The sequence below is a fragment of the Chelonoidis abingdonii genome, chromosome 10 (genome assembly GCF_003597395.2).
Source record: "Chelonoidis abingdonii isolate Lonesome George chromosome 10, CheloAbing_2.0, whole genome shotgun sequence".
Taxonomy (NCBI): Eukaryota; Metazoa; Chordata; order Testudines; family Testudinidae; genus Chelonoidis; species Chelonoidis abingdonii.
This window is the reverse complement of record NC_133778.1, coordinates 46,381,873-46,399,373: the sequence shown is the minus strand read 5'-3', so window position 1 is coordinate 46,399,373 and position 17,501 is coordinate 46,381,873. Positions and strand designations below refer to the sequence as shown.

At 40.1% G+C, this 17,501-nt stretch overlaps 1 protein-coding gene across 3 annotated transcripts in view; it reads right to left on the bottom strand.

Annotated features, from left to right (window-relative positions):
• The window catches only part of KCNH7 (potassium voltage-gated channel subfamily H member 7), a 321,723-nt gene that overhangs the window by 59,471 nt on the left and 244,751 nt on the right, over positions 1-17,501 (bottom strand). For all 3 annotated transcript variants that reach the window (XM_075070162.1, XM_075070160.1, XM_075070161.1), the window contains one exon: positions 5,672-6,097. In XM_075070162.1, the coding sequence (XP_074926263.1) occupies positions 5,672-6,097 (426 nt within the window). The remainder of the gene's footprint in view (positions 1-5,671; positions 6,098-17,501) is intronic.

Sequence of the window (17,501 nt, the reverse complement as noted above, 5' to 3'; positions counted from 1 at the left end):
TTTTCCTCATGTCTGATTACTGTCTCCTTCCTCACTATTAAGATTAGTTTAGATCCTCAGTTTCCAGGCCCTGATGTTGAACTGATTTATGGCATAAGGCTGTTTTGTTGGAGGCCAATTGACGATGGAATGACTAGAAACAGGAAGGTCCCTTAGTCTGCCTGATTGCAGAGGCATCATTTAGAAGGTATTACTGGTATTCAGTTGTTCGGAAGACTGAGTTGGGACTAGTTAATCATCTGCACAAATGGTGTTCATTCTGAGCTAACAGCCATTATAACTCAAGCCCTGATGGTCAGATCCCTCATCTTGTTTTGGTGGTTTTATTTTCTTCAAAATATTCATTATTAATTATTATTATTATTAATGAATATATTTCTATCATGTCAGCTCTTATTTGTCTCTTTTTAAAACTAAACAACCCTTGATGTGTGTGCGTAGCTCAAACTGATCCTTACAGTGTATTTATCTACATTGTATTTCCTCTGTCACCATGTTTCCCAGCTTTCTAGTGTTATAAAGGTCCTTCTGAAGTTTTTCAAAAAATTTTTTTAGAATAGACTAGTCTAAATCATTTTGTGTCACCTGCAAATTTTAGCACCTTTCTGTTCATCTCTTTTGCAGATCATGAATAAATATATAAAATAAGAGAAAGCCTACTGAAGATCCTTGAGTAAAACCCCTATTAACCTCTTTCTCTGTTTAAACCATTTTCTAATCTATGATTGAGCTTTGCCTCTCACCCTGGAATTTCTCAGTTTGCTAAATAGACTCTTCTGAGGACTTTGTTGAAGTTGAAAACCCGTTTGCTGTATGTGTCATCATTGTCCTTCACACCAACATCTTAATAATGAATATTAGTCATTTACAATAGGACATTTATTCTCATACTGTGGTCCATGGACCATTGCTGTAGGTTCACAGACAGCTGGCTGGGCAAGCAGTACTGGAGCTCCTGCTAATTTCAAGTTGACAGACTTAAAGGCAGCTCAAAATACACTAAAGACTTTCCTGAGATTGCTTATTTGTATAAATGATTTCTGTAATTCCCACCATAATATTATGTGATCATGAATGGGTGTGGGGTGGTCCTTAGGATTGTAAATGCAAGGGGAGATGATTCATATGAAAAGACATAGTCCACGATATGAAAGTTTGAAAATTTGATTTGCAAATCAAGTGCTAAAGTGGGAAGTGAAAACTATGTATGATATCAGTTTCTGTGACATTTAGAGTTTAGAGCTTGGTTTCAATATACAGTTTAAGAGAGACAGGGGAGTCTACCAATTTGAACAGTGGACTGGAAGTCAGGACTCTTAGGTCCTATCCCAAGGGCTGCTATTGGGCATATTGTTTCATCATAAATTTGCCAAGCTGTAAAATGGACATATTACCTAGCATGTGCATTGTGAGACTTACTTAATTTAGAGCTTAGAATAGAAGTATTTGATTCATATGCCTTCATGTTAACTACAAAGTCATCCCTTTTTTCTGACATTGTTACCAATTTAAAATGGCCCATTCAATTGTACATAAGAATGGTCATAATGGGTCAGACCAAAGATCCATCCAGCCCAGTATCCTGTCTACCGACAGTGACCAATGCCAGGTGTCCCAGAGGGAGTGAACCTAACAGGTAATGATCAAGTGATCTCTCTCCTGCCATCCATCTCCACCCTCTTACAAGCAGAGGCTAGGGACACCATTCCTTAGCCATCCTGGCTAATAGCCATTAATGGAGTTAACCTCCATGAATTGATCTTGTTCTCTTTTAAAACACTGTTATAGTCCTAGCCTTCACAACCTCCTTAGGCGAGGAGTTCCACAGGTTGAATCTGCGCTGCGTGAAGAACTTCCTTTTATTTGTTTTAAATCTGCTGCCCATTTCCTGGGTTCTCCTGCCTTCCCCCCCATTTCCAAAGATTACATTTTTTCCTGTTGATACAGGGTTTGAACATGCCTTATACAGTAACATTGGTCAGTATTACTGTTATTTGTACAAATAGCAATAGCACAGGATCTTACTTCCTTCTGTATCTTTCAGGACAATGTTTTCCCTCTCTACTCCTGATTCAGAAAACACTTATGTCCATAACTTTAAGTACGTGAGCACTCCTGTTGAAGCCATTAAAGCACGTGCTTACGTCTTTTGCTGAACTGGGGCCTATAAGATAAAGAAAAAGGTCTGATTATCAACAGATCCCTCTGCCCTCATCTCTCACTGCATCTGGGACCAGAAGTGGGAATATGGTAGGAAAAGAAGGCACTTTTAAAAAAAAAAGTATATTTAATTTTTAGGTCAAGGTATCATGACCAATCCTTGTAAATGTGCATGCAAATGATTTGTGTGTGTGCGTACACTTAGCTATGCAACTGCATGTACATTTTTCTGAAAATCTAGGCCAGATTCTAGCAACAAGATTCAAAATAAACTATCAGAGTAACAGAAGGCAAAAAGATAATGTATGTCATCCCCTAAGCTCCCAAAGTTTCATGGATGTCACTCAACCATCAAAACACACAAAGAAGAGAACAGCGCACAAACAGCTATAATAGTATTGTGTTAAAAATCTATTTAAACTGAAAAGGTTTATTTTACATTATATTAGTTTTACTCTACTAGTTTCCTGTATTGACAAACTAAGGCACAAATAGAGGTATTCAAGTGATGCTTCATGTGGCATTTTGATTATCTCCTGCCCTTTCAAGGCACAGTTGGATAGCTAGGTTTGCTGAAGCTGAGTGAGCACACAGGATGCTGTCTTTAGAACTGATGTTGGCTAATAAAAAGGATGTCCAGGCACAATTGTTAGCAGGGGATCTTATCTGAAGAACCTGTAGATAATGAAAAAAGCTTTTCAGGGCAAAGGCACCCCCATGACTGAAAGTGTTTATGAAATGACAGGGACTTCATTGTAACAGTTTTACATTCGCTCTCTCTCACTGGGCTGTTAAAAAGGGATCATATTAGAAATATTATACTCAGGAACACAGGAAACCAAACTACAATAAAAGTGAAGTTCAGACTTTCACCCAGCAGCTTTAGAAAGTAACTGATATATCTAATACTATAAATGAGAGAGAGGAGTTTACTGAAAAGATATGCTGAACTGGTCATAAAGTCCATAGACTGGTTGTTCCTCAGACAAAGTTAACTAGATTCTACAGTTAGCAGAAATATTCAATTATGAGAGAGGGATAAAATGAATAAATTGATTTCTTAATATCCACCATAAGCAACAAGCCATTTTTTTGCTGAACTTTGTCCTTTTTGGGAATTCAGCTGCCAGAATATTCTTTGCTGCTGTTCTGCAATTTTACCTACCTACCTAGAGTTTTTCTATAGGGCCCATCACTATAGAATCTACCACTTCATACCTTTTCCTGCCACATGTCTGTTGGAGGGGAGAACCATGACACTTAGGGCCACACCTAAAGTGCATTGGGAGTCTTTATTAACCATGGTGGGCTTTGGATCAGGCCACTTAAGAGTGGTTCCTTCCTGGCTTCTCTCTATTCCCTGACTCTATGGACTTTTTCCTCACAGTATAGGGGTCAAGTGAATAATTTCCAGAGGGGGAAAGGTGGAGGAGCCCCTCTTCATAGGTTCACTGCAGCTTCCACCCTAGATTTGTTCTTCTTCTCCATACATTGTAGGAACAAATTGGTACAAGATAATAGCAGCACCACATAGCAGTGCTATCAGTGGTGCACCTTTTGCGTCCTTTTCCTGGCAGGTGCCAGTTAGGAGATGGTACTTGACTCAGAGGAAATACAGGAGACTGACCATGGGTAAGTGTGACAAATGCAAAAGATGAGAAGATACTGCTATTGCTCTATCTGCCTCTGTGCCTTTTGGTCTTCTTTTACAGAGAAAAGCTGTTTGTTGGTGAGGGGACAGTTCATGTTTTCCTCATCCCTTTAATGCACCATCTCTTTCTTTTTATTGTATTCCTTTCACAAGACTTTCTTTCCACTAATTTGTTCCCGGCATGTATCTTCAGACTCCCCATTTTCCCGTCTATAAGTGTTGGAGCCCATTGAAAGCAACGGGGATCTTACAATCAACTTCAGTGAGAAACAGAAGGATCCCTGTGGACCTAATCTCTCATCCCCCCTCCCAGGTATTTATATGGTCCACATCACCATAGTATCCATCCATCAATAAGGAGGGAAAATGGAAGGGAGGGAGGAGGGAAGTCCTTCTCATTACATACAACTGAAAAGGCAGAAGTAAGAGAAACTGTAGGTTACACATTTCCTTCTTTCTGAATTTTTGTAAGACTATAAGTTATCACTAGTCTCTGAGGTGCAAATGGCTACTAAACGTGCCCTTAAATATTTGTTTGCTTGAGTTTCTAAGAACTGCCCTTCTGAGCATAGCCATCTTGGTCTCAGAATTCAGTTCAGTCTGTCAAAGACGACACACTAATTGTGCTCTTTCACAAAGAATTGATTTTTGTTCCCTCTTCTTGTTGCTTTCCTTTAATAAAAAGTCATTTTAGATGGAATGTATGTTTTTGCTGTTTCCATATGTATACATAACAGTCTCCACATTGTGACACTGATGGTACCTAGTGAAATGAGTAAATCATCAATTCAGCATTAATGTTCACCTTCTTGTCTCCCTTCAGAACACATACACATTATTCACAAAACTTTGAGTTTCCCTGATTTCAAGATGTGCAAAACTGTATTGGGGAAAAGTGGATTCATTGTGTCCTTTGTGAAACCCACAGATCATCATATTTTGCTGGGTTTGCTGCTGCTATTTTTTTTAAACTGCTCTAATTCTACCTACCCTCAAAAAAGAATTTTCTACTTGTCAGTTCAGCTTCCATCACAAAGTACATTATAACTTTAACCTTTCTTAAATTAAATAAAAACTCTTTGGAAGGAGGCAGAATTGGGTCAGGTATCCACAAAATGTGTGTGCCTTACACATATTGGGACAGTTTTCAAATGTATATATTTGAAAACTGGTGCAAGTCAAGTTTACACTTCCTCTACCTAAACTGTATATAACATTTAAATTTTGCATCTGAACATAGATATTAAACCTAAATACCATAGTACTAAATCTCTTGTGCCAAAGCCCCAGCTGGTATAAATCAGACCAGCTCAGGTGAAGTTAATACAACTACGTTAGTTTATACCAGTTGAGGATCTGGCCCAGGTTATTTTAGCAAGGATTTGAACTTCTAAAATGATTTAAAAAAACAAACCTAGTAATAGTTTTGGTTTAACCTTGCCAGATTGATAGCCGTGATGAGTGATTCCCTCAACCTATCCACAGAACAGTTTCACTCACACATATGGTTAATGACAGGAAGAGAGAAATGTCTTTAGAACACCAAGATTATTCTGCAATACTGCATGTATGGTATGTTTATGTTATTTGTAAAGAAGATTGTGTCAAAGAATTTGAGAATGAAAAAATTGATTTGGGTCATCCAGTCTGTTTTTCTGCAAGAGAAGGCTCATCTGCTACCATTTTACTGGTGTTTTGTCCAGTTAAATTTTAAGTCTCAAGTGTTGGGGCTTTCACCACTTTCCTTGGGAGATTACTGAACAGCCTAATTGAGCTCCCTGTCAGGGAAATCTTATGTGTGGTTATAGCAGATTATCAAAGTCAATGGGAAGAAAAGGCTACTTTTTTATTTTAGCTTACCTCATCAGAGCCAGATCCAAAAATCAGCAGGTCAAAAGGTATTGCAGCAACCATGTCAATTAGGAACCAGCCTTTGAAGTAGTGAATTGCTATTTTTGCTGGGTCACTTACCACTTCTTCATTCTGGTTTACATATGTTGTTCTGAAGTTTATTAGAATGTCAATGATAAACATAATATCCACAATTAAGTCTACCACATTCAGTGGGCTGCAAGAATATCCACACACTCGTCTCTTCTGTTCTTCACTATCGTTCAGAAGGAAGGCTGCAGAGTAAGGGGTGAATATGGCAGTATATATCACCAGCAACAAGATGAGCCAGTCCCAGACTGCTTTGAAAGGACTGTAATGCAATATAGTAAACTTGTTGATGCGAGGTGTCTGGAGTTTATATTCTGGCAGAACATCTGCTCCTAAGGATAGAACCTAGAACCAGAAATATACCATGTAAAGAAACAACAAATCAGAGTAAAACAATCTGTACACATTTTTTTAAAAGATATAGCAAATATAGTGAAACAGTTAAACTGTATTGTGTTATTTAGACCTGGAGGTTAGGCCCTGATTACACAGTCCTTATGCAGTGAAATTTTCCATCTAATCCCACTCTACTGCCAAGTAATATTTATTACATTTTTGGAAATTAGATCATAAGAACATAAGCCACTGCTTCCTGCAGCTCCCATTGGCAAATGGCGAACTGTGGCCACTGGGAGCTGCAAGCAGCCATACCTGCAGATGCTCAGGTAAACAAAGCGTCTCGTGGCTCACCGGGGCTTACCCTGAACAAGCCGTGAACCAAGTTTGGGAACCCCTGATCTAACTCAGTGTCCTGTCTTCCAACAGTGGCCAATGCCAGGTGCTTCAGAGGGAATGAACAGAACAGGCAATCATCAAGTGATCCATCCCGTATTGCCCATTCCCAGCTTCTGGCAAATAGAAGCTAGGGACACTTCAGAGCACAGTTTTGCATCCCTCCCCCTCCTGGCTAATAGCCAATGATGGTCCTATCCTCCATGAACTTATCTAGTTCTTTTTTGATCCCTGTTACCGTCTTGGCCTTCACAACATCCTCTGCCAAAGAGTTCCACAGGCTGACTGTGCATTGTGTGAAGAAATACTTTCTTTTGTTTTAAACCTGCTGCCTCTTAATTTCATTTGGTGATCCCTAGTTCTTGTATGAGGAGTAAATAACACTTTGTTTACTTTCTCTACACTAGTCATGATTTTATAGACTTCTATCATATCCCTGCTTAGTCATCTCTTTTCCAAGATAAAAAGTCCCTGTCTTATTAATCTCTCCTCATATGGAAGCTGTCCCAGACCCTAATCATTGTTGTTGCCCTTTTCTGTACTTTTTCCAATTTCAATACATCTTTTTTGAGATGAGGCAACCACATCTGCACACAGTATTCAGAATGTGGGCGTACCATAGATTTCTATAGAGGCAACATTATCTATCCCTTTCTTAATTATTCCCAATATTCTGTTTTGTTTTTTTTTGACTGATGCTGCATATTGAATGGATGTTTTCAGAGAACTCTGACTACAAGATCTCTTTCTTGAGTGGTAACAGCTAATTTAAACCCCATAATTTATATGTATATTTGGGATTATGTTTTCCAATGTGCACTACTTTGCACTTATCAACACTAAATTTAATCTTCCATTTTGTTGTCCAATCACCCAGTTTTGTGAAATCCCTTTGTAACTCTTCACAATCTACTTTGGACTTAACTAGCTGGAATAGTTTTGTATCATCTGCAAATATTTTCACTTCCCTTCTTTCAGATCATTTATGCATATGTTGAATAGTACAGGTCCCAGTACAGATCCTTGGGAGATAACCTCTTTGCCTTTCTCCATTGTGAGACCTGATCATATATTCTTACCCTTTATTTCCTATCCTTTAGGCAGTCACTGATCCAGGAAAAGACCTTCCCTCTTATCCCGTGGCAGTTTACTTTGCTTAAGAGTCATTGGCGAGGGACCTTGTCAAAGGCTTTCTGAAAATCTAAGTATACTGTATCCACTAGATCACCCTTGTACACCCTTGTCCACATTCTTATTGATCCCCTCAAGGAATTCTAGTAGATTTGTGGGGCATGATTTCCCGTTACAAAAGACATCTGATAATGCTGTTCTTTAATATTGTTTCAATCAATTTGCCTCGTACTGAATCTTTTAAAAAGGTACATATTAAAAAGATATGTATTAAAAATGAAAAAAGCTACCTAGAATGAAATCTTAGGGGAAAAAGTAATACCCTGTGTGATAATCATTGTGTGCTTTCATTTCTTTTTGATTAGCTATTCAAGATTTGAGATTTTAGCTGGTACAAGATCAAAGTGAGACACCCTCTCCCACTATAATCTTTTTAAAATCCTTATTAGCTCATCTATTTTTGTTTAATTTTCCAGCAGCAACTGTTTTATAACTCTCAGATCCTTTCTTTAGCCACCTAAGTGGCACTAGCTGTTCAAGAAAGATCTACTGTGAAAATGTTGTGAGAACACTAGGGTTAATAACCACTCTTCTCCTTTGAAAAGTGAAGCAGGGAACGATTAAGTCATCCACAAGATTATATGGTACCTTTAAGCAACCACTAAACACCATGCTGAGGTGACGGTGGAGGACATTCATGTATTATTTATTTTTTAGCTGGGAATTGCACTTAACTAATGGGACTAGTTGTATTTTTATGCACTAGAGACATTAGTCAATAGCAAACTGAATCAGACATATTGTACAGCATCTGAGGCAGTCTTCACCCTTTCAGATCCCCAGCATGTGATGAGACAAGAATAAATCAGCTCTTTTCCTAGTATTATAGAACAGTGTGTATGGGGTTGGGGGGAAGTGAGGGGAGGAGAAATTGCTATGCATTTTATAAATAACACAGTCCTCCTGCTAGAGTTTTGAGATTAATCCATTTCTTTCATTGACGTTGAGAATAAAGCTCTCTTCACAATTTTCAATCAGCTATATGAAAATTCCAACCAAGGTGCTGTATTGCTGGACAAACAATTGAGCTCTATTCTTTTCTCTCCTACGCTAGTGTAAATCAGGAGTAACTCTCTACTGAAGTCAGGATCTGATTTTCTTTTCACTTACACTGGTTTATTTCTATTGACTTCAGTGGAACTGAAAAGTATGAGAGCAGAATCATGAGAGCAGAATCAGGCACAGTAAAGTAACTGTAGTATACAAGAGACATGAGATCAGAAACAGATCCAGTGTTTGCACATAAAATTTCTTAGACTTAGACTCAGTGATTGGATGATTTGTGTGATTAATAGATAATGTAATATAAAACTTTACACTGCTATCAGAACAACAAAATTGATTATTGCCTGAAATTTATCTGATTTTTTGTTTGAAGGCCATGTAGGTATCTTGTCTTCTCAAACAAGTCAAAATGGACAGGTGTTCACCCACTGCAAGCATCTGTATTGATAGTATCAGTAGACTGTGACTAAGAATTAAGAAAAAGCAGCAGAGAATCCTGTGGCACCTTATAGAATAACAGACGTTTTGGATCATGAGCTTTCGTGGGTGAATATCCACTTCGTCAGATGAATGTAGTGGAAATTTCCAGGGGCAGGTATATATATATGCTAGCAAGCAAGCTAGAGATAACGAGGTTAGTTCAATCAGGGAGGAATTGAGCCCTTTGTACCGCGCAGTATGGACGTGTGATATTCAAGGAGGCGAAGAACACTTGGCTTGTAGCTCATGGCAATCCCACTTACACATATTATAATCTCAATCAGGACCATGAGAGCTATGATTGGTGTCAATTTGCAGCTATCTGAAGATGTAAGAGATCTCAGGCAGTTTCTCTTGAAGTCTGGTCCGTGAAGTTTTTTTGCTGGCAGAATGGCGCAACCTTAAGGTATGCTATATGTGGCAGGGAGGTTGAAGTGGCTCTCCTACAGTGTTTGTATATTGCATTCCTAATATCTGATGTGTGTCCATTTATCCTTTTCGTAGAGACTGTCTCCAGTTTGGCCGATTTCAACAGCTTCCCACCCACCATCAACCTCAGCCTGGACGCAAATCTACATGGAGGTCCACTTTCCTAGACACCACGGTGCAATAGTGATGGTCACATTTAACAGACCACCCTAATATCGAAAACCTACCGACCGCTATGCTACAATTCATGCCTCCAGCTTCCATCCCGGGCAACATCACACGATCCATTGCTACAGCCAAGCACTGAGTTACAACCGAATGCTGCCTCTACCCCTCAGACAGAGACCAATACCTACAAAATCTCCACCAAGCATTCTCAAAACTAACAATACCCGCACAAGGAAAGAAGGAAACAGATCAACAGAGCCAGATGTGTAACCCAGAAGCCTCTACGCAAGCAACCAAGAAAGAAACCAACAGGACTCCACGCCATCACATACAGCCCCAGCTAAAACGCCCTCCAACGGCATCATCAGGGATCTACAACCCATCCTGGACAATGATCCCACACTTTCACAGGCTTGGTGGCAGGCCCAATCCTTGCCCACAGACAACCTGCCAACCTGAATGTATTCTCACCAGCAACTGCACACCCGCACCAATAGTAGCTCGTAGCTCAGGAACGCAATCCATGCAACAAACCCCAATGCCAACTCTGGGCCACATATCTACACCGGCGATACAATCACAGGACCTAACCAGATCAGCCATACCATCAACGTTCATTCCCCTGCCACGTCCACCAATGTAATATACGCATCATATGCAGCAATGCCCCCTCTGCTAGTTACATGCGGCCAAACTGGACAGTCTCTACGGAAAAAGGATAAATGGACACAAATCAGATGATTAGGAATGGCAAGTAACAAAAACCTGTAGAGAGCACTTCAACCTCCTGGCCACACTAAGCAGACTTAAGGTGGCCATCCTGCAGCAAAAAAAACTTCAGGACCAGACTTCAAAGAGAAAGCTACTGAGGCTTTCAATTCATCTGCCAAATTTGACACCATCAGCTCAAGGGTTGAACAAAGATGTGAATGGCTGACAACTACAAGAACCAGTTTCTCCTCCCTTGGTTTTCAACACCTCAACTGCTAGAACAGGGCCCATCCTCCCTGATGAACTAACCTTGAGTTTCTCTTTTACTTGCTGCTAGATATATATATTATATATACACACAGCCACACACCACACCCTGCCCCTGGAAATTTCCACTACATTCATCTGACGAAGTGGGTATTCACCCACGAAAGCTCATGATCCAAAACGTCTGTTAGTCTACAAGGTGCCACAGGATTCTCTGCTGCTTTTACAGATTCAGACTAACACGGCTACCCCTCTGATACTTAAGAATTAAGAGTAATTTATCTTCTTTTTTCTATATGCCATCCCTCTAAAGTGGAGGCACTACTTTGTCCAGTATGTATTTATCCTTTGGCTAAATGGATGGACATCTCCAGCAACTGAAGCCCTCTCAAGAATGAGTTTCTTGTGGAATGCTTAAGGTACAAATACCTTTTCCTCCCTAAAGTGCACATGATGGGTCAGTGCCCCCAACTGGAGTAGCCACTTTCTGTTACCCCTTGGTTCTGCTCAGGTATGTGCATCCCTCCTTATAACTCAAATGCAGTAAGGACCTTTAAAGGAGCCCCATCCTCTTTTCCCTGCTGCCCAAACAAAGATTCACTGCATTCAGTGGCTGTAAGCACATTTTCTTTATACTAAAATACTAACAATGAATTCCACTACATAGCAAAAGATCTTTAATAAATGTCTGGTGATCAAATTTTTTTGGACTCTGAGACAATGGATCAGGACATAAAAAAATAAAAATTGATTAGTTAGACATGAAAATGCTTTGAGAATGCTGCTTTACACCATGACTGCCAATCCTGCACCAACTGAGATCAAGGGGTATTTTTGCCCAGAACAAGTCTAAAGTGTCTATAGAGTTTCAAAGGTCTCTGTGAAGACTCAGCACACCATAATTGGCACTTTCCTAACTACTTATTCATAGAATCCAAGGTGAGAAGGGACTATTGTAATCATCTAATCTGATCTCTTGTACAACATAGGCCTCAGAACTGACCCCAAAATAGGATGACATAAGTCTAATTAATTAAAGCCACAACTTAAATTGATATGAGATGTCCTTTAAAAATTATTTTATACTTGTCATTATGAAACTTTGAAGAAAATATCATTTCATTTTGTGAGTTGCTGGGGATAATAAGGAAGAAATGACAGACAGAAATGATAATAAAATCTACTCACAATTTCAGCTGACAATTAACCAGCACTATTAGCTGCAAAGTATCTTTTTGATTTGGAAAGATATCTTTTGCTAGATTTTGAGCATCCACAGTAGAAGTATTTCCCCCAGAGTGGAAAGGCCTCCAGCTCCTTGCTTGGGTGAGTGACCTCAGTCTTTAAGGGTGGGGGGTGTTAGAAGGACCTGGACCCTCCCTTTCCACAATGTCCCAGCCAAGGGCTCTGTGACTGTAAGCCCCTGAAAAGGAGCAGCCCTCCTGGCATGGAGTCTAAACCCTCTGCCCTAGGCTACTTCTCACCAGTTTCTGTTCAGTCTGGGTATGGCCCCTCTAGTCCAATTTAGTTGGGCAATGTGCTGCCTTTCATAGGGGCCTCTAGTCATGGGTCCAGGCTCCTTCAGGCAGGGCACCCCCAAGCTGGTGAGGCCAAACTCTACAATGTTCCTGGGCTTCATCCACTCAGTTACCTCCAAGGCTGGAGGCTTCTAGGTCTCTTCCACAGCCTCCCATAGCTGGGGAGTCAGTGCTTCCTCCCAGGTGGCTATCTTGGCAGGTAGGTTAGTGAGTCTTCCCCTCAGTTAGGAAAGCAGCTATTTCCTTCCCCTTCACCAGTCAGCCACAACTTGAGCCAGGCTCCCTTCTTTTCTCCTCCCTCCAAGCCTGGCCTTGGCTGCAGGCATAACAAGGTGGGGCTAGCTGGGCCCAAAGTCTCTCTTTAACCCTGCTGTGCTTGCTGACAGTTTCTCTGCTTCATCACAGCCTAGTTCCAAATTTTTTTCATGTTAGCTTATGCCATTTATTGCTGATGAAAACCAAATCCTCAGCTAGGGTAAACTGCATAGTTTCATTGACTCAAATGGAGCTATGGAAATTTACATCAGCTGAGAATCTTGTTTCAAGTATTTAGACTTGGTAGGATTAATGATATGCTGTCTACCTACCTCTTTCTGAGGTATCTCCCCCTTATATGTTCAGTCTGGGGTAATAGCAACTGTGAAGATGGAATATATTTACAGCAGTGTAGCAAATCTGCGGTTGACATTTCACAATGAGTGAGCACTCAGGATCCAATAACATCTCTAAAGTGAGTTTATCCCAGAGCTTAAAGCCCTTCTCTGCCACCTTTCTGTCTTTTTGTAGTTCTGTTTTTAGTCTCTCTGAGATTAACACAGTAGTTCCTCTGCTAGTGAAAAAAAAAAAAAGAATATATTTGAAGGCAATGGAGGACTGGGCATGATAGCAAGGCCATTAAGCAAAAACGAAGTAGACAGCTACCTAAGTACCATAACAGCAGGGGTTTCCAAAATAAAATGAAATAATGGTCCTGTCAGCTTTTACTGTTTAAAACATGATTTAATTACCAGAGGAGGAAGTCCCAGTACTGGGCTCCCCAAAGATGATTTCACTTTTTGGGGAATTCTCATGCCTGTCTTGGCAGTTCTAGTGCTGGGCTTCCCAAGGAGATCCTGCTCCTGGGTGGGGTCTCCTGGTGAAGAGTCAAGGAGACACGCTAGGATGTTGTGTAGCGTGCCAGTTGGTTTTCTACTGATACTGTGTAGTTGATTTATGCCAGGCAGGTTATGTCCATAGATTCCATAGTGCTGTGTAAAAGTTGTTCCAGGGAAAATACTAAGATTCAGGAAATCTTGTCAAAAACACTGACCAGTTGGATTCTTTTCTATATTTGGTTTCCTTCCCATTTTCATAAAGAAAGGATAACTAGGGCTCGGATGATCGATGAGGCTCAGGTCACCTAGTGTCGCCACTTATCTGGTGTGCCGGTTTCAGTTTAGGGAAATATGCTCACCCTAGAGTGTGGACACTGAACCATCCCCCCCCCCCGGTGACCAGAAGAGAAGAGCTACTATATAAGTCCATGCTGGTTCAGGAAAAGCCCTCTTTTGCCTGGATCAGATGGGGCAACACGCATCCACCCACCCACGGAAGTGGCAAAATACTGGATTTTGTCAGGATCCAGTGGGCATTGCACTAGTTGCTCCTTTCTCAGCAGCAGGAGGAAAGAGACTGGGAAGGAGTTTTTACCTCACTGCCAGATTGGCCAAGGTGAAGTGGTTTTTTTCCTCCACCTTCTCCATAATAGCTGGGGGGATTTAATTCAGGGAGAACATGGAACAGGAGTTAGGCAATGATCTTACAACTCATTATATACACGTGGGGCGGATGTCCAGTGCAGATACTCTATAGCGAAGGGATGCGGTGATCCAGATAAAATGAATTGGTAAAGGATTTAAAGGAGGTATTCTTTAAAGGAGCAGAAACAGGAGGGGGGTGGGAGGGGTTAGGGCTCCTATGACTGGTACTGCAGGGAGCCAAACCTCCTTTCCTTTATAGCCCCCCCAACCTTATTTGAGGGGGGAATAGTGAGGTCCCAGCAGCGGGTTGGCTGGGGACCAGGATGGGTAGAGGGGAGAACTGAAAGGCCCCCTCAGGTATACACTGAAATGAGTATGGAATTACTTGCACCATACACTTTTATCTAGTGGGTACTCCCAGACATTTAAGAATTTCTGCCCTGGGTCATGGTGAGTCTAACCCTGGCCCTTCCACACATGGCTGAAGCCAAAGTTTGAGCAACTTAGCTTTGCAGGGCCTCCTGCGGTGTGAGGCCCTAGGCAGTTGCCTTGCTTGCCACCCCTTAATGTTGGCCCTGCCTGGTGACCGCATTAAAATGAACTGGCAACCCACAGTTTGAGAACCGCTGCATTAGGTGCATGATCTCTGAATACCGTAGGTCTCTCTCCTGACATGAGATAACCTCTCTCAGTTTTCAGTTCTCCTGTGTTTTATCTCCATTACACTGTCAAACTATGTCTAACAAGGACAATTTCTTCCCTTTCTGTCTCTATTCATAACATCACTATGAAGCCAGTACTGCCTGAGCATCCTTAGGAGATGACTGAATTCAGAAATCACTATCTGAAAATATACTGTATTACACAAGTGCCACTGAACAAGTGACAATTAAGCCAACATTTGCCCCCTGATGACAAGCATTACCAATGTCCTCAAGAACTTCTGATTTAGTTTGTGATTATTATGGGCTTTCAATGACCATATTTCAATTACCTTGATATCTTCTTTCTTGATATGGATGACTAATAGGGCTATCCTAATTCTGAAACGATAAATAGCTGAACTCCTTTTTGATTTTAATGCTCCAGAAAATGTATTCTACTGCCTTTAAATGTCAGCACAAACCTAATTTATTTGTTTTTCAAAGGCTGGCCATTAAAGCACAGCTTCCCAGTCAGAAAATACCACCACTGAGGATTTATCAATACCTGTCTGATTTACCCCTTTTTATCTGTTCCACTACATTAGAACTATACAGCAGAATGTTGCTTATTTGTATCTAGTGCTCACATTTATGTTCTGCTATTGGAGAGTGTGAAATGCATCTGAGGTATCGTAAGCTAATATTGAAATATTATTACTAATATTGAAAGCTAATATTACTTTTTAATGTTAAGCTTTCTAATGTAATGATTGCAACAACAAATCTGGTACCACAATAAAATGTGACCTCTTTGCATATCCTCCTGTATGCTTCCCATTTGGGACTTCAGATACAGGAGGTTAGATAAAAACATTTATCAGTAAAGCATTAAACAATGAGCTCAATATTTCTTTGTGTGCAGGACCAGAAATAGCACCGTGTTCTTCTTTGAATATACCTGCATATTCACCAGATGACAAATGGCATACTATGGATGGGTGAACCTAAAAGACACAATACTTACATGAACATGTTTGAATCTCTTTTGTTCTAGAGGTCAGACTGCTACAGTATCTTCTGAAATAAAGGTTTTGTGACTATCCAGCACTCAAATTTTCAGTTACGCTGGGAATACCATAAGAACAGGCTTTTTGGTTATTTTTCAGTAATTTATTTTCTGGCCTAAGCTGAAATTTGGGCAGTAATGAGTTATGTGCTACTGCAAAGAACCAAATATAAATCAGACTTTTATGAACCTAAAAAAAGTCAAGAATGTACTAACTGTTGGGTTGATTCTTATTTTATCTGATCTTGGGATAACAGTTATGCATATAATAAACATGCAAACCATTTCATTGATGTTCCATGTTAGACCTGTTTTGGGTTAGAAAGTTCAGAACATGAATTGTCACCTTTTTGATTTATTACAACTCCATCAGTATGATTAATTATTTAGTGAGTAAGACATAGGGCTGCAGTCTATCATCTTTACTAAGGCTGGCTGCCTGATAATAATCACTCCTGTTTATCTTAACTGAAAAACATTTGATTATTGGCTAACTAATGCTCTCCAACTCCTAGTTACACATTTCTAAATGGCATATATTTAAGTTAATTGGACAGGACCATATGCAGTAGTCAGAACACTGTGCAATGACAGAGCTGGGTTGATCTTTAACAAAAATTGATATGGTACAGAGGAAACAAAAGGCCAATTGATAGAGAAATTGCACCATATAAGTTACAACAAAATCTATGCTAAATTGCTATTAGCAAACCCCAAAAGAAAAGACATGGAAGCTGATTTTAACCTGTCATACATTCTGACTCCATTGCTTCACTCCAGATTTACCCAGTAGAAGTGAAAGTAGCATTTGGTCTAAGATGTATTACTGCTTCAAATACAAATCGTTTGTAATCATTTATCTATGGTGATTCACAAGTACTAGGTGAATATTTTATTACCTCCACACTTGCCAATCCTATTTGGCAACCCTTTGTTCTGCACTATTCTGTGCCCTCATGCTTAAACATACTGTGACTTTCAGAACAATGCTACAGCTTTATGGGTTGAAAGATATACTAGTAAAAGGGGATGCGTGTGGGTAGATGTGAGCAGCAGGTAAGTTTTTACCTGTATGTGTCTATCTCAGGGTAATCTAAATTCTTATTTCAGTGTTTTGGTACAATAGAGAATCTACTTCTATTTCTTCATCTTCCACACTCCAAGCTTTTTTATTATTTTTTAAATAATACTTTTATTAAAGTGCATTTAATGTCTGGTATTTAGGATTCCTAAATAATAATCTGTTACATCATCCCCCCCAAAATATATGATGAAGCAGAGAGCAAATTTAAAATCTGAGCCCAAGCTTGAAACCCACACCTACCACGCATGTGTATGCAACATGACTCATCTGCTGTACGCATACCGTTACTGCAGATGGGTTAGTGCCTTGAAATTACAGCAGCTGTACTAAACAATTATTGGGCTCTCTGACTGAGAAAATTTCCCATGGGTGACAAAGAACCAGCTGGATATTGCTGGTGTTTGCATAGTAGATATGTTGGTATCTATGAACATTGAAATCCCCAGAAATGGAATCACGAGATCAGAGAATTCATCCAAAAATATACTGCAGTGGAAAACAGACACAAGCAGGCCTTCTCATCCAAGTACTTTCATCCTCCATTTGAACAGAGTTACAAAGCTGTTCTGGGCATTATTTCTAAAATGGAACATTTAGATCTTAAGTTTTAGGAGTCTTTTCCTGCCAGCCAGTCTGCAATTACTTTCATGTCAGTGCATAATGCATTAACAGAGCAACACCTATAAGCAGATAGA